Below are 24716 nucleotides of genomic sequence, written 5' to 3' on the forward strand. Positions count from 1 at the left end.
GCATAGGAATACATCGCTTATGGGCTTCCTTGTTAATAAAATCATATACTAGGCAGTATACTTTTTTTTTTGCCTCTGTTATTTTCCTCTGGAGCCACTAATCTGTCACAAAATCCAAAAACCTAACAAAAAAATAACATTAGTTGTCTAATGCATGTGACCGAAAATTACGGCAGAAAACCCCTACAAATTGTGCTCCTTCTGAAACTCCCCCCCGACAACTGGTGACTTACATGGTGCGATGCGGTCTGGATCTCTTTGATGACGGCTTTGGAGTCGGCTTTCAGAGGACAGGACACCACAATGAAGCCGGCAAACCTCAGATCACACTCCAGGGTCTCCCTCTTGATTTCACGAATCTGAAAAAAAAAATGATAAAACGGAAAGTGGATCCATCATATATCCTATAAAACGAGTTACCAGTAGGACAAAGCAGTAAGGTCCTACGCTATATGGAGAAAAGTGCTGAGCTGCTCATCATAATCATCAGGTTTCTCATTCAGGCCAATTGCCCCTGCTCGAAGCTTCATGGCCGAGGAGATGCATGCAGCCTTACATCACCAAGCACAATGCAGAGCGTCGGATGGAGTGGTATAAAGTCACCACCACTGGACTCTGGAGGAGAGGTGTTCTGTGCAGTGACAGATCACACTTCTCTATCTGGCGTCTGATGGACGAGTCTGGGTTTGGTGATTCCAGGAGAACATTACTCCCTGACTGCATTGTGCCCGCTGTACAGTTTGGTGAGGAGGATAATGCTGTAGGTTTGTTATCAGGGGTCAGCATTGGGCCCTTAATTCCAGTGAAGAGAAACCGTATTACATTGACACAAGAGATTGTGGGCTATTATACACTGCACAAAAAAATAAAGGGAACACTTAAACAACAGAATATAACTCCAAGTAAATCAAACTTCTGTGAAATCAAACTGTCCACTTAGGAAGCAACGCTGATTGACAATCAATGTCACATGCTGTTGTGCAAATGGAATAGACAATAGATGGAAATTATTGGCAATTATCCAGACACCCTCAATAAAGGAGTGGTTCTGCAGGTGGGGACCACAGGCCACATCTCAGTACCAATGCTTTCTGGCTGATGTTTTGGTCACTTTTGAATGTTGGTTGTGCTTTCACACTTGTGGTAGCATGAGACGGACTCTACAACCCACAGAAGTTACTCAGGTAGTGCAGCTCATCCGGGATGGCACATCAAAGCGAGCTGTGGCAAGAAGGTTTGCTGTGTCTGTCAGCGTAGTGTCCAGAGGCTGGAGGCGCTACCAGGAGACAGGCCAGTACACCAGGAGACGTGGAGGAGGCAACAACCCAGCAGCAGGACCACTACAGTACCTCCGCCTTTGTGCAAGGAGTAACAGGAGAAGCACTGCCAGAGCCCTGCAAAATGACCTCCAGCAGGCCACAAATGTGCAAGTGTCTGTTAGAAACTGACTCCATGAGGGTGGTATGAGGGCCCGACGTCCACAGATGGGGGTTGTGCTCACAGCCCAACACCGTGCAGGACGCTTGGCATTTACCACAGAACACCAGGATTGGCAAAGTCGCCACTGGCGCCCTGTGCTCTTCACAGGTGAAAGCAGGTTCACACTGAGCACATGTGACAGAGTCTGGAGATGCCACGGAGAGCGATCTGCTGCCTGCAACATCCTTCAGCATGACCGGTTTGGCAGTGGGTCAGTAATGGTGTGGGGTGGCATTTCTTTGGAGGGCCGCACAGCCCTACATGTGCTAGCCAGAGGTAGCGTGACTGCCATTAGGTACCGAGATAAGATCCTCAGACCCCTTGTGAGACCATATGCTGGTGCGGTTGGCCCTGGGTTCCTCCTCATGCAGGACAATGCCAGACCTCATGTGGCTGGAGTGTGTCAGCAGTTCCTGCAAGATGACGGCATTGAAGCTATGGACTGGCCGCCCGTTCCCCAGACCTGAATCCGATTGAGCACATCTGGGACATCATGTCTCGCTCCATCCACCAACGTCACGTTGCACCACAGACTGTCCAGGAGTTGGTGGATGCTTTAGTCCAGGTCTGGGAGGAGATCCCACAGGAGACCATCCGCAACCTCATCAGGAGCATGCCCAGGCGTTGTAGGGAGGTCATACAGGTACGTGGAGGCCACACAACCTCATCAGGAGCATGCCCAGGCGGTGTAGGGAGGTCGTACAGGCACGTGGAGGCCACACACAATACTCAGCCTCATCAGGAGCATGCCCAGGCGTTGTAGGGAGGTCATACAGGCACGTGGAGGCCACACACAATACTGAGCCTCATCAGGAGCATGTCCAGGCGTTGTAGGGAGGTCATACAGGCACGTGGAGGCCACACACAATACTGAGCCTCATCAGGAGCATGTCCAGGTGTTGTAGGGAGGTCATACAGACACATGGAGGCCACACACAATACTGAGCCTCATCAGGAGCATGCCCAGGCGGTGTAGGGAGGTCGTACAGGCACGTGGAGGCCACACACAATACTCAGCCTCATCAGGAGCATGCCCAGGCGTTGTAGGGAGGTCATACAGGCACGTGGAGGCCACACACAATACTGAGCCTCATCAGGAGCATGTCCAGGCGTTGTAGGGAGGTCATACAGGCACGTGGAGGCCACACACAATACTGAGCCTCATCAGGAGCATGTCCAGGTGTTGTAGGGAGGTCATACAGACACATGGAGGCCACACACAATACTGAGCCTCATCAGGAGCATGCCCAGGCGGTGTAGGGAGGTCGTACAGGCACGTGGAGGCCACACACAATACTCAGCCTCATCAGGAGCATGCCCAGGCGTTGTAGGGAGGTCATACAGGCACGTGGAGGCCACACACAATACTCAGCCTCATCAGGAGCATGCCCAGGTGTTGTAGGGAGGTCATACAGGCACGTGGAGGCCACACACTATACTCAGCCTCATCAGGAGCATGTCCAGGCGGTGTAGGGAGGTCATACAGGCACGTGGAGGCCACACACAATACTGAGCCTAATTTTGACTTGTTTTAAGGACATTACATCAAAGTTGGATCAGCCTGTAGTGTGTTTTTCCACTTTAATTTTGGGGGTACCTCCATATCCAGGCCTCCATTGGTTAATAAATTTGATTTCCATTGATGATTTTTGTGTGACTTTGTTGTCAGCACATTCAGCTTTGTACAGAACAAAGTATTCAATGAGAATATTTCATTCATTCTGATCTAGGATGGGTTATTTCAGTGTTCCCTGTATTTTTTTGAGCAGTGTAGCTTCTGGCTTTGTGGAAACAGTTTGGGGAAGGTCCTTTTCTGTTCTCCATGAGTGTGTTCAGTGCACGGGGTCCATACAGACATCAAGGGGGGAGTCTGGTGGAAAAACAAGACCAGCTGCACAGAGCCCCATTAAACATACACGAACTGGGTCAGAGACTGAGCCTCCAAAATCTTGTAAAAAAGTGGAAATATAATATGGAATGAAAGGGGCCGACTCCATATTAATGTGTATGGATGTAGAATGGGAGGTCAGAAAAGCTCCTGTAGTGTAATGTGGAGGGGGCACATACACTATATGGAGAAAAGTATGCATTTAGTTCGATTCCCCCGCTATATGTAATACACGTTTTTCCAGGATTCACATGCGGTCTGTCCTCTTACCTGTTGATGACTGAGGTGCCCGAGCTCTTTGTACCCCAGGGCGAGGACCCGGGCCCCTTCTCTGGAGATTTCTGTGTGCACTTGGTTATAATACTCCGGACAATGAGAAAACTGAAACACACAACAAAGGCAGCGGCTTATTTACTGCACCAGAAACCATAACTACATGTTATCAGGTATCTGAGGAAGTGGTGAGACCCTGACGGTGCAAGAGATTCTGGGATAAGGGCTCTGGAGCGCCTCCTTTTGAATGAAGCGATGGAACTGCAAGCTTATCCCCACTCCATTGCCTATAGACGTGCGGAAGACCGGTGAGCACTGCGCTCCCCCACCCTCGCAGCCCCCTAGACAATGAATAGAGCGGTGACGTGAATGTGAGACTGTTAATTCATTCAAAGGGGGGACGCTCCAGAGCACTGTGAAACGCACAAAAAAAACTTTGGCAGATTGGCAAGGTTTTTTTCCCACTTGGAATCCCTCCTCTACTTTCAGACTCTCTCATCATAACATGAAAAGCATTATTCATGACTACAACTGAGCAAGCCCTCATACGGCGACGTCAACGGGAAAATAGAAGTTATGGTTCTTGGAAGTAAAAAATATAGAAAGGAGGAAAAAAAGAAAGTGCAAAAATTGACCGGTCAAAAAAGTTCTGAAAACTTTTCCTGAAAGGACAAGAAGTATGAGAGTGAACATTGCAAGACGGCACATATAATGCAAATCCATGACTGGTTCCCTTCTGATTATAAAAGTCAGTGCACCCGGTCCTAACGTGTTGGTTTCTGCCTCTGTGACTTACCTGTTGCTTCAGTTTGGGGATGTAGATAAGTGATGGCAGAATAACCAGCAAGGACTGGGAACAAGAGACATTAATGGCGCGCACCGTCGATATCTGATGTTATGCCCTAGAGGGGAGTCTACCTGCCCAGTCCCCCACTAATCTCTTGCAGCCCCATTTAAGACGGTGCTGGTCACTCACCATCTTGTGCAGAGTCTCAGGGGCTCCCTTTACTGTGGCCACACAGCATAGATCGGTGGTCCCAGGCCGCTCATAAGAGGCCAGCACGGACATGCGCTTCAGCGAGCTGGCAAAGTGGAATCGCTGGTGGATTTTCAGGCCTTGGGTCTTAATGCCTCGAGGGAAAACCTTCTCATCTGTTGGGTTGATGCAAAGTGATTTAGTACAAGAGAAACCATTCCTTACACCGCCGACAGAGGACGGGGCCGACAGAGGACGCGCCGTTACCTTTTGTGAGGGCCCAGTCCACAGCAGTCAGCATGGCCTTCTCCAGAGGATCACCCACCAACGTGCCATCATCCAGCTGCACCAGGGAGTGACAGGTGGCCACCACTCTGTGCGTGTCGATGGGGATGTCAGAGATAGGCGTTATGTCCTTTCCATCTCTGCGGGGAGAGAACACACAGCGTCCATCACATGCCCCCCATATACTCAAGGAAAGCGACAAGTCTCCAGACACTTTTCCTCACTGGCCCCTTTAACCACTTCAAGTTTTTATTTTTCTTAATACTTTAGTTATTAAAAAAAAATCTGAACTTTAAAAAAAAATAATAAAAATATAATAATAATTTGGTTTATGCGGCCATTTTCTGGAACAAGAAACTTTTTATTTTTCTGTCAATGGAGTCGTTTTGGGGGCATGTACTTTATTACTGACACCATTTTGGGGGTACATAGGACGTTCTGATCACTTTCTATTGCATTCTTTAAAAGAGATGTGTTCACCGGAAAAAAAATAAAAAATTGCAAAGCTGGAGGTTTTTTTTCCGCTCCTTATAACCTTTACTGTACAGGTTAAAACATTTTATATTTTTATAGGCCAAGCTTGGTGACAGGAGATACGTTTACTTTTGATTTCTTTATTCTTATAGCCTGGGAAAAGGAAAAAAAAAAAAAGACAGTCAAAAATTGTACATAAACTTTTTTTTTTTAAATTTTAAAACTTTTTTTTTTAACTTAACTATTTTAGTCCCCTTAGGATGGTTTGTTCTATGCACTACAGTATTGCCGTATGTTTTCAAAGTGACGCTCTATGAAGTCCGGCCGCATGCTCAGCTTCACAGCGGGGCAGAGACGGCGGTTGTTTAAATGCCAGTGTCAGTGATTGACAGCAGCATTTAAGTAGTTAAATCAGCAGCAACTGGAGCTGGTGCAGGTTGCTGCTGTTACAGGCAGACGCTGGCTGTATAACCCAGATGACATCTACCAGGTATGGTGCAGGCTGAGCTCCTGAGCCCGCTCACATCTTACGTAGAGATCAAAAATCCAGCAGGATTGGATCTCTGCAGCCCTGCATGTCGCAACGCAATCCTATTTTCTATCAATCATCTCGGGGTGTACGACCTGGCCTTTCCAGGAGGAATAACAGAGTTACGGAGCAACACAAAGTTCTAAGACAAGTGACTTCCTCATGTGGAATGCGAGTTTTGCTATAACGGAGAGATGACACCGGTTAGCTTTGCCGATTTTGGCGGACCACACTAACGAACTTACTTGAGTCCGGCCACCCCTCGCACTACGAGGCTGTCGCTGGTCAACGTCCCGGTCTTGTCGAAGCAGCAGATTTCCACCTTGCCGGCGAAGGGGATTCGGAAGGGCTCAGTGCAGTACACGTCTGAAATGACGAGAGATTACGTGGATGGTTGGGACTAATAAATTTGTTCATTAACGTGGTGTCGGTGCAGCGGGCAGCACTCACAGAGTTTGGCCAGAGCAATCAGCGAGGTGTTGACTGCCAGGGAGAGTTCTATGGGGAGCTCCGGAGGGACCACCGAGGTCAGGATGAGCGTGCACTCCAGGAACAACTTGTACCGATTCCGACTGGGATCCTTAGTACCTGAAAATAGAGATCAAAGCAGTCAGCGTCGTGGTCCGTGCAGGGAAAGACCAGCCACTAAGGGGCACTTAGAATGGCATCAAAAGTTCTCTCTGCAAAGCCCAAAAAATAGGTTTCCGAAAAGTTTTCCCTTCTGAGTATTGCAGCTCAGCCTCATTCAACCCCTTCCCGTCGCAGCTAATTTTCCATTTTCGGGGTTTTTTTTTCTCTCCCTTTCTTCAAAGAGCTAAAATTTTTGCGAGAAAAGTTCAAGATTTGAACATCATTAATTTTACCATATGAAAAATTAGGAAAAAAACTGAAATCTGTTAAAATAGTGAAAATGTTTTTGTCATTATTTGTTTCATTTTTACAACTAAAAAAAAAAAAAAAACCCCTGAGAATTTGATTCTCCGGGTTGGTGTGATACTGCAAGATCAAACTTGTAGCATTTTTCATTTATTTTTTGTAATACATATATATTAACGGTTTAATTTTTTTTTCTTTCTGAAATTCGTAATTTTTATTTTTCAATCGATGGAGCTTTGTGAGGACTTGTTCTTCATGTGTGACAAAATGGAATTTATGAGGAAACAAAAACAGTAATTCTGAGGTTTATTTTTTCTCCTTACAGTATTTACCATAGGGGTTAGTTATATATATATATATATATATATATATATATATATATATATATATATATACATACATACATACATATACATAACAGACAGACCAAAAAATACTGGGGCTCTTTTTCGAGCAAAAAGTACTACGGTAATTACATAGATGCGTATGTAAAAACAGCATTCATTTTCATGTTAAATTTAAAATTAAGAAAAATAAAATAGAAATTTTATTAAATTCAGACATTTTGTAAAATTAAATAAATAACCCCACCCAGGATAAACCAATTCTCAAATATTGACCATTTATGGAAAGAAAAATTCCATCTCGCCCAACGTGGGGCTCGAACCCACGACCCTGAGATTAAGAGTCTCATGCTCTACCGACTGAGCTAGCCGGGCTGGTGACTGCTGTGCCTCCCCTATACTACCCTGCCGACTGCGTTAGTAAAGAGACAGGCTCAGTATGTAGATCTCAATCAATCACTTGTATAATCGAAAATCGCCACACAGGTGACAGCAATGTTTATGTAAGGAAAACCACAGGAATCCTCTCCAAAAACCCTGAAAAACTCATCATTGTTGAACATCTCAAAAAACTCAGTGTGACCATAGTCTTACATACTCTGTTACTGGACAGCTCCTTCTGTTATAGCTATATAACATACTTAAAGAGGACCCGTTACCATATTGTTTTTTTTTTACCTGGTGAAAATGCTGCTGTTTTCCTTAATCCAGTGTTGCTTTACTTTTGCTTCCTACTTTATAGCATATAAATGTAGTCTTTTTTTGGGTTCAACTGGGTGTGGTTCTCAAGAACAAACCCACACACTATTCTTGAGGACCACACCCAGTTTGCTTAAAAGACTAGAATTTTATGTAGAGAAGAGAGGGCCTTACCTTGAAAACGGAGAGGAGCAGGAATAAGAGAAAAAACGCTGGACTGGGGAGAACAGCGTCATTTATACCAGGTTAAAATAAATATATATGTATTTATGGCAAGTGTTAGGGCCTCTTTAAAGCGTCAATTTTTTAAAAATTAATCCTTGAACTTTTTTTTTGATAGTTAATTGTCATGTGATGACTAATATAGATAAAATATAATTTTTCATTTTGGCCAGTAGAGGTCAGTACAATGAGCTGATGGGAAAGTGATGTGTTTAAACAAAAAAAAGAATAAAAATAATGAAAAAATATTGTAATTTTTGTGTATACACGTGTATGTAATGTAATTATTATTTTCATAAAAAAAAAAAATCACATCGCCCAACGTGGGGCTCGAACCCACGACCCTGAGATTAAGAGTCTCATGCTCTACCGACTGAGCTAGCCGGGCTGGTGACTGCGGTCAGTGCCCGCATCCTCAGGAGGCCGAGCTCAGTATGTCGATCACGTTAATCACTTGTGTAATCAAAAAACAGTCACAGCGATGTTTTTGCTAAGAAAACCCACGAGAATCTGCTCCAGAATCCTCCTCAAAAACTCTTCCAAGTCATTTCTTTTGAAAATACATTTTGCTGTTCATACGAGGAGTTTTTTTGAGCCTTTATTTACTGTTTAGGTTTTAAAAAAAAGGTCTGGTGGGAAAAACAAAAAAGAAAGAAAGAAATATACATCACTTCCGAAAAGTGGATCCTGGAAAGGCTTTTTCTATACAAAAAAAAACTTTTTTTCTCCCTAAATTTTGTTGACAAATAGAAATCCTCATCTTTGCTACATTGAGCAGGAAAAGTACCAGAGATTGCGTCTGTCTGGTTTTGAAGCACCTTAAAAGAGTTCTCCCCGACTCCGGAAGTTCCCACCTATCCACAAGTTTATGAAAATATTAAAAGGGAAGCAGTCACCAGAAAATAGTTTAAATCAGGTTTGTGTGTTAAATAAATGTATTTACATATGTTGAAAACGCCCCAACAGAAAGTAAAAAAATTTAATTAAAAAAACTCCATCACGCCCAACGTGGGGCTCGAACCCACGACCCTGAGATTAAGAGTCTCATGCTCTACCGACTGAGCTAGCCGGGCTGGGGACTGCTGTGTGCATGGCCTGTGCTCCCCGCCGCCTGGTCCGCTCAGCGCTACTCTGGTAAAGAGGCCGAGCTCAGTACACGGATCCCACCACCCACTTGTGTAATCAGAAAGTCATTCAGGTCGCAGATATGTTTTTACAAAATTGTCATAAAAAAATTGCTTTAAAAAGAAAAAAAAAAAAGCAACCAATTAAATTTCTATGGGAAGTCCTTTTTGCGATAAATACAGTGGCATGTAGAAGTTTGGGCATCCATGGCTGCTGTTTTTTGGCACAAGGTTAGAGGAGGAGGCTGGGTTTTTATAAAGCTGGGAAGTTTGCATCACCTGGCCTTTCCTAACAATGATAGTGAAGAAACCATAACCCTAACAGGCTAATTAAGGTTTGAAACCTTGGTCAAAGTTATTTGAGCACACAAATCTCCAAGGGTGCCCAAACTTTTGCATCGGCCCAATTTCATTTTTGTAATTTTTAAAATGTAAAAAAGAAGACTATTTTTCCCCTAAAATATAAAGGGTGCAGTCTGCCGAGAAGGATCTAACTTCTGTGGCCCCCAATGAAGAGGCTAAATAAAAAAATTATCGGTTGTTTCACCATTTTCTGGTGTTACGTTGCCAAGTTGTGAGGAACTGTAATACCAGACAGACCAAAGACTACAGAGGCATCATTTCATACTAAGAATACAGACCCCCGTGGTCTTCTAATTTCATACATGCACGTTTTCTGATTTTTAACAACAAAAAAATATTTTTATTTAAACGTCAATTTGCTAAAAAATAGGTTAAAAGAACAAAATATATAAATATACAAATTTTGGAATAACCCCCTCCCCTCCAAAAAATCAAACTCACACAACATGGGGCTCAAACCCACGACCCTGAGATTAAGAGTCTCATGCTCTACCAACAGAGCTAGCCGGGCTGGTGATGGCTCAGCTGCCAACTAGTCCCATGGTCGGCACTAGAGAGCACAGCATGCCAATCACTTGCATACTGAAAAGCTGTCACGCAGGTCACAGCGATACTTCACCATGGCTGGTTTAACTTTTAGGTCATGTTCCCTTGGAGTTTTTGGGAGCAAATCTGCTCCAAAATCCTCCTCAAAAACTCTTCTTATTTATTTGTATGAGAAGTTTTTTTTAGATTTTTTTTCTGCTCCTGAAAAGTTTTTGAAAAACACCCGATGGAAAGATAAAAAAAAATGCATTGTCACTTTGAAGCGACTCCTGATGACTTGTGCTCCTTAGCTCTGTCCAATCAAAACGCTGCAAAAAAAAGTTTCAGGGAAAAAACAAAACAAAAAAAAAACACCTCTTAAACCTCTCCAAGAAATTAAAAAACTCCTCCAAAAACTCCCAGAAAAACGAGCGTTTCTTAAAGTCATTTTTGAACACACACAGCCTTATATACTCCATAGTCGGACTGCTACATCTTATATACTAGGGAACTACAAGTTCAGGCACATAACATACTTAAACAGGACTGGTCACAAATCAGAATCAGAAAGTCATTCAGGTCACAGATATGTTTTTACAAAATTGTCATAAAAAATTGCTTAAAAAAATGAAAAATAAAAAGCAACCAATTCATGAGGATGAAATTATCTCTGAATGGCCTAGAGTTAAAGATGACACATTTCCTTTGTATTTTAAGGAAAAAAATTGTTTTTACATTTTAAAAATGACAAAAAGGAAATTGGGCCGATGCAAAAATTTGGGCACCCTGGGAGATTTGTGTGCTCAGATAACTTTGACCAAGTTTTCAGACCTTAATTAACCTGTTAGGGTTATAGTTTCTTCACTATCATTGTTAGGAAAGGCCGGAGATGCAAATTTCACAGGTTTATAAAAACCCAGCCTCCTCTTGTGCCAAAACACAGCAGCCATGAGTTCTTCTAAGCAGCTGCATAGCACTCTGAAAATGGTGGAGGCCCACAAAGCAGGAGAAGGCTATAAGAATATAGCAAAGTGTTTTCAAGTTGCCCTTCCCTCAGTTCAAAATGTAATTAAGAAATGGCAGTTATCAGAAACAGTGGAGGTCAAGATAAGGTAAGGAAGAACAAGCAACATTTCAGTGAGAGCTGCTCGTACGATTGCTAGAGAAGCAAATCAGAACCCCCGCTTGACTGCAAAAGACCTTCAGAAAGATTTAGCAGACTCTGGACTTGTGGTACACCTGCACAAATATGGCCTTCGTGAAAAAGTCATCAGAAGAAAACCTCACCTGTGTCCTCACCATAAAAATCAGCATCATATTTATGTTAAAGAACATCTAAACAAGCCTGATACATTTTGGAAACAAGTCCTGTGGACCGATGAGGTTAAAATAGAAGTCTGTGGCCACAATGATCAAAGATATGTGTGGAGAAAATAGGGCACAGAATTTCAGGAAAAAACATCTCGTCAAACATTAAGCATGGGGGTGGATCAATCATGCTTTGGGGCTGTGTCGCAGCCAATGGCACGGGGAACATTTCATGGGTAGAGGGAAGAATGTATTCAATGAAATTTCAACAAATTCTTAATGCAAACATAACACCATCTGTAAAAAAAGCTGAAGCTTAAAAGAGGATGGCTTCTACAAATGGATAATGATCCTAAACACACATCAAAATCCACATTAGATGACCACAAAAGGCACAAGTTCAAGGGTTTACAATGGCCCTCACAGTCCCCTGATCTGAACATCATTGAAAATCTCAAAATAGCAGAGCATCTAAAACAACCCAGGAATCTCACAGAACTGGAAGAATTCTCCAAGGAACAATGGATGAAAATCCATCAAACTAGAATTGAAAGACTCTTGTCTGGCTACAAAAAGCGTTTACTAGCTGTGATACTTTCAAAAGGGGGCGCTACTAGGTACTAACCATGCAGGGAGCCCAAACTTTTGCATAGGACCATTTTCATTTTTGGCATTTTTAAAAAGTAAATAAATTAATATTTTTGTCCTCTAAAATACAAAGGAAATGTGTCATCTGTAACTTTTGGCCTTTTAGAGATCATTTCATCTTCAAGTTGTTGAACTGTTCACAAGAATAGTAATTTTGACCAGGGGTGCCCAGACTTTTACATGCCACTGTATCAGGGGTTTTTTGAGCTTTTTTTTTTTTTTTTGAAGGCCGCACCCACGGTGTGGCCTTCAAATGTTCTCTATTGGAATCTTCTTGAGGACCATGTCCAGTTGGCTAAAGACCAGGTTTACAAACAGGGAAGATGGGTCATATCTCAGGAGTGGAGAGGTGCAGAAACATAAGGCCCAGGTAAAAAAAAAATAATTTATAGCAAATGACATGTTTTTAACCCCTTAGTGACCCTTGACGTACATTTTGGTCACAGGTTGCTGAGGGCTGTATGGAGTGAGCTAAGGAGCAGAGTCAGTTTCACCCAGTACGTGGCAGATGCTGGCTGTGTTACACAGACGGCATCTGTCTCTAACAGAAATGGCCAGAGATCGCTCCGACCAAACTCTGCTCCTAACCATTTAGATGCCACACAGGATAACCTCCACTATTTATGTGCGGTGGGCTTTGGCCCGATAGGCTTCCAGAATGAAAGAGCATATCCAGAGTGGATGAGGCGGAGAAGTAAAGTCGCCTGCTCTGAAGCCTGGCATATGGATGCTGTCCATCTTCTCTCCCTCCACATGCAACACTTTTGAGGGGGTGGATGGGCAGGAGAAAGAGGCAACGAGCAAGTGCCTGAGAGGAGACCTGAGATCCCAGATCTGTGTCTGCCTCCTGCGTGACACTAATCTGAACTGGACTAGGCGGGTGCAGTCTGCCGAGAAGGATCTAACTTGTGCGCTTTGTTTTTTTAGTGGCCCCCAATGAAACGGCTAAATAAAAACAAATCTGTTTGGGTCACCATTTTCTGGTGTTACGTTGCTAAGTTGTGAGGAACTGCAATACCAGACAGACCAAAGGCTACAGAGGCACCATTTCATACATGTACTTTTTTCTGCTTTTTAGCAAAAAAAAAAGATTATTTTTATTTAACGTTAAAATTTGCAAAAAAATAAATAAAAAGAACCAAATATATAAATTTACACAAATTTTGTAAGAAATAACTCCCTCCAGGATAAACTATATTTTTACAAATATTGAATGTTAGACTAAAAAAATAAAAAATTAACTCACCCAACGTGGGGCTCGAACCCACGACCCTGAGATTAAGAGTCTCATGCTCTACCGACTGAGCTAGCCGGGCTGGTGATGACTCAGCTGCCAACTAGTCCCATGGTCGGCACTAGAGAGCACAGCATGCCCATCACAGGAGGCCAATCACAGCATGCCAATCATTTGCATAATGAAAAGCTGTCACGCAGGTCACAGCGATACTTCACCATGGCTGGTTTAACTTTTAGGTCATGTTCCCTTGGAGTTTTTGGGAGCAGATCTGCCCCAAAATCCTCCTCAAAAACTCTTTTTATGTATTTGTATGAGTGAGAAGGTTTTTTTTTAGCTTTTTTTCTGCTCATGAAAAGTATTTGAAAAACACCCGATGGAAAGATAAAAAAAATAAAAAAAAATGCATTGCCACTTTGAAGCGGCTCCTGATGACTTGTGCTCCGTAGCTCTGTCCAATCAAAAGGCAGCGAAAAAAAGTTTTAAGAAAACAAACAAAAAAAACACCTATTTAAAACTTCTCCAAGAAAAGAAAAAAACTCCTCCAAAAACTGCCCGAAAAACGAGCGTTTCTTAAAGTCATTTTTGAACACACACAGCCTTATATACTCCATAGTCGGACTGCTACATCTTATATACTAGGGAACTACAAGTTCAGGCACATAACATATTTAAACAGGACTTGTCATAAATATATATTTTGTTGTACTTGGTGTAAAGGCCGCTGTTCTCCTGAATCTGGAGATGTTTTTCTTTTGTTCCTGCGCCTCTCTATTCCTGAGATATGGCCCCTTCTTCCCTGCACATAAATCTAGGCTTTTTAGCCAACTGGGTGTGGTACTCAGAGTAACATTGACTCCACGCCCACTTGGTTAAAAAGCCTAGATTTATGTGCAGGGAAGATGGGGCCATATCTCAGGAACGGAGAGGCGCAGGAACAAAAGAAAGACACTGCTGGATTCAGGAGAACAGCAGCATTTACACCAGGTAAAAAAACAAAACATATTATAAGTAACAGGTTTCCTGTAAAGGGACACTAAAAAGGTGACAATTTTTAAAAATTATTTTTGCAGTCATCTATTTTGTGATGTCTAGCATACCTAAAATGTTAATTATCACATTGACGGGGTTTCTACACAATAAGCTTAATTTACAGCTGGCATTGAAACATATCACGTCCTTCCTATTCACACTGAGGGTGGAAAGTGGAGGAGTCCCGGCAGGTAATATACATGACCTGTCTACATTCTCTAAGTGCACAATCATGTGCCTACGAGGGTGGATTCACATGCGGCCTCATTTTACAACATTGTAAAGATGTAACGTAAGAATGAAGAACTGAAAATATTTGCAGAATTTTCACCCCCGAAAAAAACAAAAAAACATGACGCCCAACGTGGGGCTCGAACCCACGACCCTGAGATTAAGAGTCTCATGCTCTACCGACTGAGCTAGCCGGGCTGGTGACTGTGGTCAGTGCCCGCATCCTCAGGAGGCCGAGCTCAGTATGTCGATCACGTCAATCACTTGTGTAATCAAAAAACAGTCACAGCGATGTTTTTGCTAAGAAAACCCACGAGAATCTGCTCCAGAATCCTCCTCAAAAACTCTTCCAAGTCATTTCTTTTGAAAATACATTCTGCTGTTCATACGAGGAGTTTTTTTGAGCCTTTATTTACTGTTTAGGTTTTAAAAAAAATGTCTGGTGGGAAAAACAAAAAAGAAAGAAAGAAATATACATCACTTCCGAAAAGTGGATCCTGGAAAGGCTTTTTCTATACAAAAAAAAAACTTTTTTTTCTCCCTAAATTTTGTTGACAAATAGAAATCCTCATCTTTGCTACATTGAGCAGGAAAAGTACCAGAGATTGCGTCTGTCTGGTTTTGAAGCACCTTAAAAGAGTTCTCCCCGACTCCGGAAGTTCCCACCTATCCACAAGTTTATGAAAATATTAAAAGGGAAGCAGTCACCAGAAAATTGTTTAAATCAGGTTTGTGTGTTAAATAAATGTATTTACATATATTGAAAACGCCCCAACAGAAAGTAAAAAAATTTAATTAAAAAAACTCCATCACGCCCAACGTGGGGCTCGAACCCACGACCCTGAGATTAAGAGTCTCATGCTCTACCGACTGAGCTAGCCGGGCTGGGGACTGCTGTGTGCATGGCCTGTGCTCCCCGCCGCCTGGTCCGCTCAGCGCTACTCTGGTAAAGAGGCCGAGCTCAGTACACGGATCCCACCACCCACTTGTGTAATCAGAAAGTCATTCAGGTCGCAGATATGTTTTTACAAAATTGTCATTAAAAAATTGCTTTAAAAAAAAAAAAGCAACCAATTCATGAGGATGAAATTATCTCTGAATGGCCTAGAGTTAAAGATGACACATTTCCTTTGTATTTTAGGAAAAAAAATCGTCTTTTTTTAAAATTTTAAAAATTACAAAAAGGAAATTGGGCCGATGCAAAAGTTTGGGCACCCTTGGAGATTTGTGTGCTCAAATAACTTTGACCAAGGTTTCAGACCTTAATTAGCCTGTTAGGGTTATGGTTTCTTTACTATCATTGTTAGGAAAGGCCAGGTGATGCAAATTTCCCACCTTTATAAAACCCAGCCTCCTCTTGTGCCAAAAATAAGCAGCCATGGGTTCTTCAAAGCAGCTGCCTAGCACTCTGAAAATGGTGGAGGCCCACAAAGCAGGAGAAGGCTATAAGAAAGTAGCAAAGCGTTTTCAAGTTGCCCTTTCCTCAGTTCGAAATGCAATTAAGAAATGGCAGTTATCAGAAACAGTGGAGGTCAAGATAAGGTCTGAAAGAACAAGCAACATTTCAGTGAGCTGCTCGTAAAATGGCTAGAGAAGCAAATCAGAGCCCCTGCTTGACTGCAAAAGACCTTCAGAAAGATTTAGCAGACTCTGGACTTGTGGTACATTGTTCTATTGTTCAGAGACACCTGCACAAATATGGCCTTCATGAAACAGTCATCAGAAGAAAATCTCTCCTGTGTCCTCACCATAAAATTCAGCATCATATGTATGCAAAAGAACATCTAAACAAGCCTGATGCATTTTGGAAACAAGTCCTGTGGACCGATGAGGTTAAAATAGAAGTCTGTGGACACAATGATCAAAGGTATGTGTGGAGAAAAAAAGAGCACAGAATTTCAGGAAAAAACATCTCGCCAACCATTAAGCATGGGGGTGGATCAATCATGCTTTGGGGTTGTGCTGAAGCCAATGGCACGGGGAACATTTCACGGGTAGAGGGAAGAATGGATTCAATGAAATTTCAACAAATTCTTAATGCAAACATAACACCATCTGTAAAAAAAGCTGAAGCTGAAAAGAGGATGGCTTCTACAAATGGGTAATGATTAGGGTTGAACAAGTATGTTCTGTCCGAGTATGCTCTGGCCGACCTCTGAGTATTTACAGCTGCTTGGTGATGAGGTTAAATCTCCCGTGTGCATGATTTACAACTGTTTGACAGTTTTATTACATGTGAGGAATGTGTAAGAAATAGACATTCCTCACATGTAATAAAACTGTCAAACAGTTGCAAATCACGCACACGGGAATGATTTAACCTTATCACCAAGCAGCTATAAATACTCGGAGCTCGGCCCGAGCATACTCGCCGAAAGGGTTAATAGAACATACTCGCTCAACACTAGTAATGATCCTAAACACATGTCAAAATCCACAATCAACAACCTCAAAAGGCACAAGTTCAAGGGTTTACAATGGCCCTCACGGTCCCCTGATCTGAACAACATTGAAAATCTCAAAATAGCAGAGCATGTAAAACAACCCAGGAATCTCACAGAACTGGAAGAATTCTCCAAGGAACAATGGATGAAAATCCATCAAACAAGAATTGAAAGACTCTTGTCTGGCTACAAAAAGCATTTACTAGCTGTGATACTTTCAAAAGGGGGCGCTACTAGGTACTAACCATGCAGGGAGCCCAAACTTTTGCATCGGACCATTTTTTCATTTTTGGCATTTTTAAAAAGTAAATAAATTGTATTTTAGGGGAAAAAAAATAGTAAAGGAAATGTGTCATCTGTAACTTTTGGCCTTTTAGAGATCATTTCATCTTCAACTTGTTGAACTGTTCACAACAATAGTAATTTTGACCAGGGGTGCCCAGACTTTTACATGCCACTGTATGAGGAGGTTTTTGAGCTTTTTTTTTTTCTTTTGAAGGCCACACCCAAGTGGGTGTGGCCTTCAAATGTTCTCTATTGGAATCTTCTTGAGGACCATGTCCAGTTGGCTAAAGACCAGGTTTACAAACAGGGAAGAGGGGTCATATCTCAGGAGTGGAGAGGTGCAGAAGCATAAGGCCCAGGTAAAAAAAACAAAACAAAATACATATTTATAGCAAGTGACATGTTTTTAACCACTTAATGAACCTTGACGTACATTTTGGTCACAGGTTGCTGAGGGCTGTATGGAGTGAGCTAAGGAGCAGAGTCAGTTTCACCCAGTACGTGGCAGATGCTGGCTGTGTTACACAGACGGCATCTGTCTCTAACAGAAATGGCCAGAGATCGCTCCGACCAAACTCTGCTCCTAACCATTTAGATGCCACACAGGATAACCTCCACTATTTATGTGCGGTGGGCTTTGGCCCGATAGGTTTCCAGAATGAAAGAGCATATCCAGAGTGGATGAGGCGGAGAAGTAAAGTCGCCTGCTCTGAAGCCTGGCATATGGATGCTGTCCATCTTCTCTCCCTCCACATGCAACACTTTTGAGGGGGTGGATGGGCAGGAGAAAGAGGCAACGAGCAAGTGCCTGAGAGGAGACCTGAGATCCCAGATCTGTGTCTGCCTCCTGCGTGACACTAATCTGAACTGGACTAGGCGGGTGCAGTCTGCCGAGAAGGATCTAACTTGGGCGCTTTTTTTTTTTTTTTAGTGGCCCCCAATGAAACGGCTAAATAAAAAAAATTATCGGTTTGTGTCACCATTTTCTGGTGTTACGTTGCCAAGTTGTGAGGAACTGCAATACCAGACAGACCAAAGACTACAGAGGCACCATTTCATACATGTACTTTTTCTGCTTTTTAGCAAAAAAAAAAAAAAAAGGATTATTTTTATTTAACGTTAAAATTTGCAAAAAAATAAAAAGAACAAACTATATAAATTACACAAATTTTGTAAGAAATAACTCCCTCCAGGATAAACTATTGGAAAAACTATGTTTTTACAAATATTGCATTCTAGAGTAAAAAAAAAACAAACTCGCCCAACGTGGGGCTCGAACCCACGACCCTGAGATTAAGAGTCTCATGCTCTACCGACTGAGCTAGCCGGGCTAGTGATGGCTCAGCTGCCAACTAGTCCCATGGTCGGCACTAGAGAGCACAGCATGCCAATCACTTACATAATGAAAAGCTGTCACGCAGCTCACAGCGATACTTCACCATGGCTGGTTTAACTTTTAGGTCATGTTCCCTTGGGTTTTGTGGGAGCAGATCTGCCCCAAAATCCTCCTCAAAAACTCTTCTTATTTATTTGTATGAGAAGTTTTTTTTTTAGCTTTTTTTTCTTCTCCTGAAAAGTATTTGAAAAACGCCCGATGGAAAGATAAAAAAAATAAAAAAATGCATTGTCACTTTGAAGCGGCTCCTGATGACTTGTGCTCCTTAGCTCTGTCCAATCAAAAGGCTGCAAAAAAAAGTTTCCGGAAAAAAAAAACCAAACAAAAAAAAAACACCTCTTCAAAACTTCTCCAAGAAAAGAAAAAACTCCTCCAAAAACTCCCCGAAAAACGAGCGTTTCTTAAAGTCATTTTTGAACACACACAGCCTCATATACTCCATAGTCGGACTGCTACATCTTATATACTAGGGAACTACAAGTTCAGGCACATAACATATTTAAACAGGACTTGTCATAAATATATATTTTGTTTTACATGGAGTCAACGCCGCTGTTCTCCTGAATCTATTCCTGAGATATGGCCCCTTCTTCCTTGCACATAAATCTAGGCTTTTTAGCCAACTGGGTGTGGTGCTCAGAGAAACGTTCACTCCACGCCCATTTGGTTAAAAAGACTAGATTCATAGGCAGGGAAGAAGGGGCCATATCTCAGGAACGGAGAGGCGCAGGAACAAAAGAAAGACACCTCCGGATTCAGGAGAACAGCGGCATTTACACCAGGTAAAAAAAAAAACATATTATAAGTAACAGGTTCTCTGTAAAGGGACACTAAAAAGGTGATAATTTTTAAAAATTATTTTTGCAGTCATCTATTTTGTGATGTCGAACATACCTAAAATATTAATTTTCACATTGGCCAATAGAGGGCAGTACAATGGGCCAATTATCATGATGTGGGGGAAATGAAAGGATTGGGAGTGGGGGTATCTACACAATAAGCTTAATTTGCAGCTGGCATTGAAACTTATCAAGTCCTTCCTATTCACACTGAAAGTAACATACATGACCTGTCTACATTCTCTAGGCGCACCATCATGTGCCTCCAAGGATGGACTCGCATGCGGCCTCATTTTACGATATTGTAAAGATGTATGGATTCTGTGGCAGTCACGTAAGAATGAAGAACTGAAAATATCTGCAGAATTTTCACCCCAAGGAGAGAGAAGGAGAAGAAAAAAAAACAAAAAACACATGACGCCCAAGGTGGGGCTCAAAGCCACGACCCTGAGATTAAGAGTCATGCTCTACTGACTGAGCTAGCCGGGCTGGTGACCACCATCAGTGTCCGCATCCTCCATCAATTATCTGCTACCCCGACAAAAGAAACATCACCTTCTATCCAGACATAAGCGGCGGCGGCAATGGCGAACACCAGGAGGAAGAGGATGAAGATGAAGGTCTCCAGGTTGTTGGCGGTGACGCGTTTCACTCCAAACAGGATTGTGCGGAGGAGTTTCCCCTGTTAAAGCATTGTAAGAGTAATAGTCAATTGTGGTTGCGGAATAGTGCAGAGAGATCTTTTACACCTCCGCTGTGTGATGATGGTCGTGGGCTCAATTTTTGGCGCAAGTGCTAAAGACTTGTGAGAAATCATCATTTACTGAAACCTTTTTGAATTTTTCTTTTACGGGAAACAGTGACGAAACACACCAGACTATTGGAAACACAGTCTCCATGTACAGACCTACATCAAAGGGCTGGGCTAGCACTAAGATATTGAGGATCCGAAACCTGGCACCCCCACAATCACCCGGATGTACAGTGTATGGAGCCAGAACTGCACAGCTCCATACACCGCATAGTGGATGTTCTCAGTACTGCAGTTCAGATCACATTCATCTTAATAGGCGTTGAGCTGCGGTACTGAGAACGGTCACTACATGGTGTACAGAGCTGTGCAGTTCTGGCTTCATACATTGTGTACTTCTGACTGCCAACCAAGCTGAGATGCCAGACCCCCCACTGATACGGATACTGTCCTAAGGCTACAGCATTAATATAAAGTCCTGGACGACCTCTTTAACTTCTAAAGACTTCCTCTGCCACTCTGAAATGCAGACATTCCTTTGTCGAGGTCTTTAGAGAGCTAATAATTCCAGCATAGGAGTATTTTTTTTTTTTTAGTTCAGGCTGCGGGCCACTGGGCGGAAAGCTGCGGGCCACTGGGCGGAAAGCTGCGGGCCACTGGGCGGGAAGCTGCGGGCCACTGGGCGGGAAGCTGCGGGCCACTGGGCGGGAAGCTGCGGGCCACTGGGCGGGAAGCTGCGGGCCACTGGGCGGGAAGCTGCGGGCCACTGGGCAGGAGGGAAGGTTACTGTACCCAAGCACTTAGAAATCTATAACAATGCTGTAGCATGTGTAAGCAGCCGGATAAAATGCTGTGAGAGGACAACTCACCTGTGACGTATTGAATCCCGTCCTCAGGACGTAGGCCACGCAGCCGTTATCCAGCGCTGAGGACACAAGGGAAACACAAGAAAGAGTGATGATTCGTGGCAAGAACACTGGTGGTGCCCCTAGTACAGGCAACAAGTTAATCCCAATATCCCAATTAACAGCGGTGGAGGGATTAATACTAGAATTGGTGTGTGATGTCATCGCTGCGACACATGTGACATCACACCAGGCCCGGCCAATCAACCAGGAGTCACAAATGTCAGGCAGGAGGAGGATCTCAGGGCTCCAGCCCAACGGCCACAGAGTACTGATCTGGCCGATGAATCGATTCGCACCAACTCCTGCTAATACCAACTTCTTTTGTAGTGTAGGGTAGTAAAGTCATGCTAAGATCTCTGGTGGTCTAGGGCACCAAAGAGATTAAATATGGCTGCTCTTGTGATCAGCTGATCGCCGAGTCCTGGAACCACTCAATGTTTTATGGCGACATGAACCTCTCCGGTACACCAGGGTAACAGCCACTTCTCCGATGTAGCTCATGAAGGGGGTCCGTAAGCAAAACCCTCCACTCTACGGCATCCATACTCACGCTTCAAGCCGCTGGTGGCCTTCTGAGGGGGAGTGTGCTGCACAACCTTCGTGCCCCCAAATATGACATGTAACCTGGAGTCGGTGTTCAGATCTAGAACATGTTTTGGGTCCAAGTCTTCTATGGGCTCCTGCGGAAAGGAAAAACACGGCATCGTCACCTCTGCAGAGCAGATGGGATGTCTACAGGCCTCTCCATTCATGGTCTGGAAGCCATTAAAGATGAGGACAATTTTCATTTTTCCTCCCCTTCTACCAGGAGTCATGACTTTTCTATTTTTCCGCAGACGCAGCCGTATGGGGGTCTGTTTTTTCAAGAGTTGAGGTTGTGAACGACTCCGTTCTCTTTACCATATAATGTGCTAAAAAACTATTACAAAAATTCTGGTTGGGGGGGTTAAAACAGTGAAAAAAAAGGAAAATAAAAAAAGCAACTTTGTTATGGTTTCTTAGGTTTTGTGTCATTTTTGACCTGGAATCGTGATTTTTTTTTTGGGTCACTACGATGACGTCAATATCAAACTTGTGTAGTTTTCTTTTTATTAAATTTTAGTGGTGAAAAAAAATTCTTAACCTTGTAAAAAATAAATAAATAATTGATCTGTTTTGCCATTTTCTGAGACCCACAACTTTTTATTTGTCAGTCGATGGAGCCGTGTGAGGGCGCGTTTCTTCGCACCCTGAGGCTGTGTGCCCACGTAGCGTTTTTCAAGCGTATATGCTGCGGAATTTCCGCAGCGTAAACGCTTGAAAAACGCATGTATATCCGCACCCCATGGTCCCCAATGGCATTCCGCAATGTCAATGCCCATGCTGCGGATTTTTCCGCAGCGTATATGCTGCGGTCAAAAATCCGCAGCATGTTCATTAATTTTGCGGAAGCGCTGCGGAATCAATGTGCGGATGGTACCCAGGTCTGGAGGAGAGGAGACTCTCGTCCAGACCTGGGTACCAAAGAAAAAGGAAAAAAAAGAATAAAATAAAGTTTATACTTATCTTCTGATGTTTTCCCTCCGTCGCGCTGTTGTCTGAAGGACTTGCCACGTCATTAAGTCATGTGACCCACCACATGACTCAATGACGTCACCGCAGGTCCTGCACACAACAGCGTGAGCCGCTCAAGACTCCGGACGGGGCAGAGGATGCATCAGAAGGTGAGTATAAAGTTTATTTTTTTAATTTTTACCATTCTGAACAAGTTGTCAAGCACTTTTCCAAGTGATGCTTGGAGAAGTGCTTGATAACCCGCATGCGGAAATGCATGCAAAGACGCCTCACAAACGCTTCTACCTGCCGGGAAAACCGCATGTAATATCCGCATGCGATTTTCCCGCCAGGGAGAAGCGTAAAAAATATGCTTCAGGTCCGCAACGTGGGCACATAGCCTGAGCTGTAGTTTTTAGTAATAAAATGTTGTGGTACACCCGATGTTTTGATGGCTTTTTGCTGCATTTTGTTGGGGCGGTGCGACGATTTAAGAAAAATAAAATAAAAACACAATTCTGGCGTTTCGATCTTTTTTTCTTACGGGTTAAATAATTTTATATCTTGACAGATTGGACCATGCCTAATAGATTTATTTTTCACCTTTATTTTTGGATGGGGAAAATGAAGGCGATTCAAATTTTTAGAATATGTTAAATAAAATGTTTAAAAAATATATATATTTTTTCAGAGCACCCTGCGACTTTTGATACGTCCACGTGAGTTTCAAGCGTGTCCCCGGCTGCAATGGCTACCCCATTTGGCACACCCCAATTGCTCTATGGTAAGGGGGGGGGGTGACCCATTGGGCGCCTGAATCGTTGCCCCACCATCTAAATGTTGCTGTTAAAGATGGGGCGCTTCAGGCATAATTTTACCAGAATGAATATGTTTCACATGGAGATAAGTGGGCCCAGAAACCTCCGTACATACACCCTACTAGAGTGCATGGATGACCTACACAAGGGTCCTGCGCCAGGGGCTTTCTTTGATGAGCCATAATGGCTAAAGAGTAGAGATGAGCAAATTAATTAGTATTGTGGTCAGGTCAGTATTCCATGGCCATCAGACGGGAGCCCTGCAAACCGCCTCCTACCTGCCGGCATCTGTGGCTCCTCTTCGATTAACCGTCCTGGCACGACACCGCGTGTCTATCACTCCGTGACAACGACGTACCAACAGGAGCTGCGGATGCTGGCAGGTAGGAGGCTGCTAGCAGCGCTCCCATCCGGTGGCCACTGAATACTGACCTGGACATTGGACCAGGTCCTGTGAATTGATCTGTTCATCTCTACCAACAAATGATGACTCTTGCTTTGGTAGACTTGGGTCGCCCAGTACATCTGGACTGAGATGACTTCCCTCTATAATCAATGGCTACCTACCTTCATCTGAGGCACAGACTCCCCGGTCAGCATCGCTTCATCCACAATACATCGTCCGCGTAGTAGCAGCACATCACACGGGACCAAGTTCTCATTGGCCGATCTTCCTGGAGTAAAGAGAAGAACAGCTCTGTCTATACCAGCATCCTTCATCACATGGACGATCCTGGTGTATGCGGCACACTCACTATGGCCACCAGTAGACGGCCGTCATGGCTGACAAGGGTTTCCAGAAGAGTGACCTTACCTATGGACACGATGTCCCCCGATATGATCTCATCGCTGGAGATCGGCCTCCACTTCCGATTTCTGTACACCTTGGAGATACAGATGTTGAGAAGTAAGCGCGGTACGGCAGGGGGTAGGGTGTCTGTGTTGAGCACCGGGTGTAGCTCCTCATCAGCCCCCCGCTCACCTGAATCATATGGGGCTTGTTCCCCATCTTCCTGATCTCTGACAAGTTTCTCATCTGCTGCTGGACCAGCGAGGCCTCGAACGCCACAAGCATGAAGAGGGTGAAGACGCTGTAATACCAGTACTCGTCCAGACACCAAAGCCCGACGCAGAACACCTGACCGTATAAGAAGAGAGAGTCACCGATCCGAGCAGGCCCCTGGGGTAACGGTCTTATCCATGTCTAGAGTCTGACACGGCCATGTTGGGGG

General features: G+C 43.6%; 1 protein-coding gene and 7 non-coding genes across 8 annotated transcripts in view; all 8 read right to left on the bottom strand.

The window, feature by feature from the left end:
* The window catches only part of ATP13A1 (ATPase 13A1), a 46383-nt gene that overhangs the window by 16314 nt on the left and 5353 nt on the right, over window positions 1-24716 (bottom strand). Inside the window, exons 5-16 of the mRNA XM_073654132.1 lie at window positions 24467-24622; window positions 24299-24368; window positions 24052-24158; window positions 21684-21813; window positions 21095-21150; window positions 20030-20156; window positions 6355-6492; window positions 6150-6270; window positions 4884-5041; window positions 4617-4792; window positions 3638-3748; window positions 234-359 (exon numbers count right to left, since the gene is read on the bottom strand). Of these exons, the coding sequence (XP_073510233.1) occupies window positions 234-359; window positions 3638-3748; window positions 4617-4792; window positions 4884-5041; window positions 6150-6270; window positions 6355-6492; window positions 20030-20156; window positions 21095-21150; window positions 21684-21813; window positions 24052-24158; window positions 24299-24368; window positions 24467-24622 (1476 nt within the window). The remainder of the gene's footprint in view (window positions 1-233; window positions 360-3637; window positions 3749-4616; window positions 4793-4883; window positions 5042-6149; window positions 6271-6354; window positions 6493-20029; window positions 20157-21094; window positions 21151-21683; window positions 21814-24051; window positions 24159-24298; window positions 24369-24466; window positions 24623-24716) is intronic.
* Window positions 7427-7499, bottom strand: TRNAK-CUU (transfer RNA lysine (anticodon CUU)). Its single transcript has one exon. It is a non-coding gene; the product is annotated as a tRNA-Lys (tRNA).
* On the bottom strand, window positions 8361-8433 carry TRNAK-CUU (transfer RNA lysine (anticodon CUU)). The gene has a single exon. It is a non-coding gene; the product is annotated as a tRNA-Lys (tRNA).
* Window positions 9046-9118, bottom strand: TRNAK-CUU (transfer RNA lysine (anticodon CUU)). The gene has a single exon. It is a non-coding gene; the product is annotated as a tRNA-Lys (tRNA).
* TRNAK-CUU (transfer RNA lysine (anticodon CUU)) lies at window positions 13257-13329 on the bottom strand. Its single transcript has one exon. It is a non-coding gene; the product is annotated as a tRNA-Lys (tRNA).
* TRNAK-CUU (transfer RNA lysine (anticodon CUU)) lies at window positions 14636-14708 on the bottom strand. Its single transcript has one exon. It is a non-coding gene; the product is annotated as a tRNA-Lys (tRNA).
* On the bottom strand, window positions 15323-15395 carry TRNAK-CUU (transfer RNA lysine (anticodon CUU)). The gene has a single exon. It is a non-coding gene; the product is annotated as a tRNA-Lys (tRNA).
* On the bottom strand, window positions 18498-18570 carry TRNAK-CUU (transfer RNA lysine (anticodon CUU)). Its single transcript has one exon. It is a non-coding gene; the product is annotated as a tRNA-Lys (tRNA).

This window comes from Phyllobates terribilis, unplaced genomic scaffold (genome assembly GCF_046119375.1).
Source record: "Phyllobates terribilis strain yellow unplaced genomic scaffold, ASM4611937v1 Scaffold_11__3_contigs__length_659146591, whole genome shotgun sequence".
Taxonomy (NCBI): Eukaryota; Metazoa; Chordata; class Amphibia; order Anura; family Dendrobatidae; genus Phyllobates; species Phyllobates terribilis.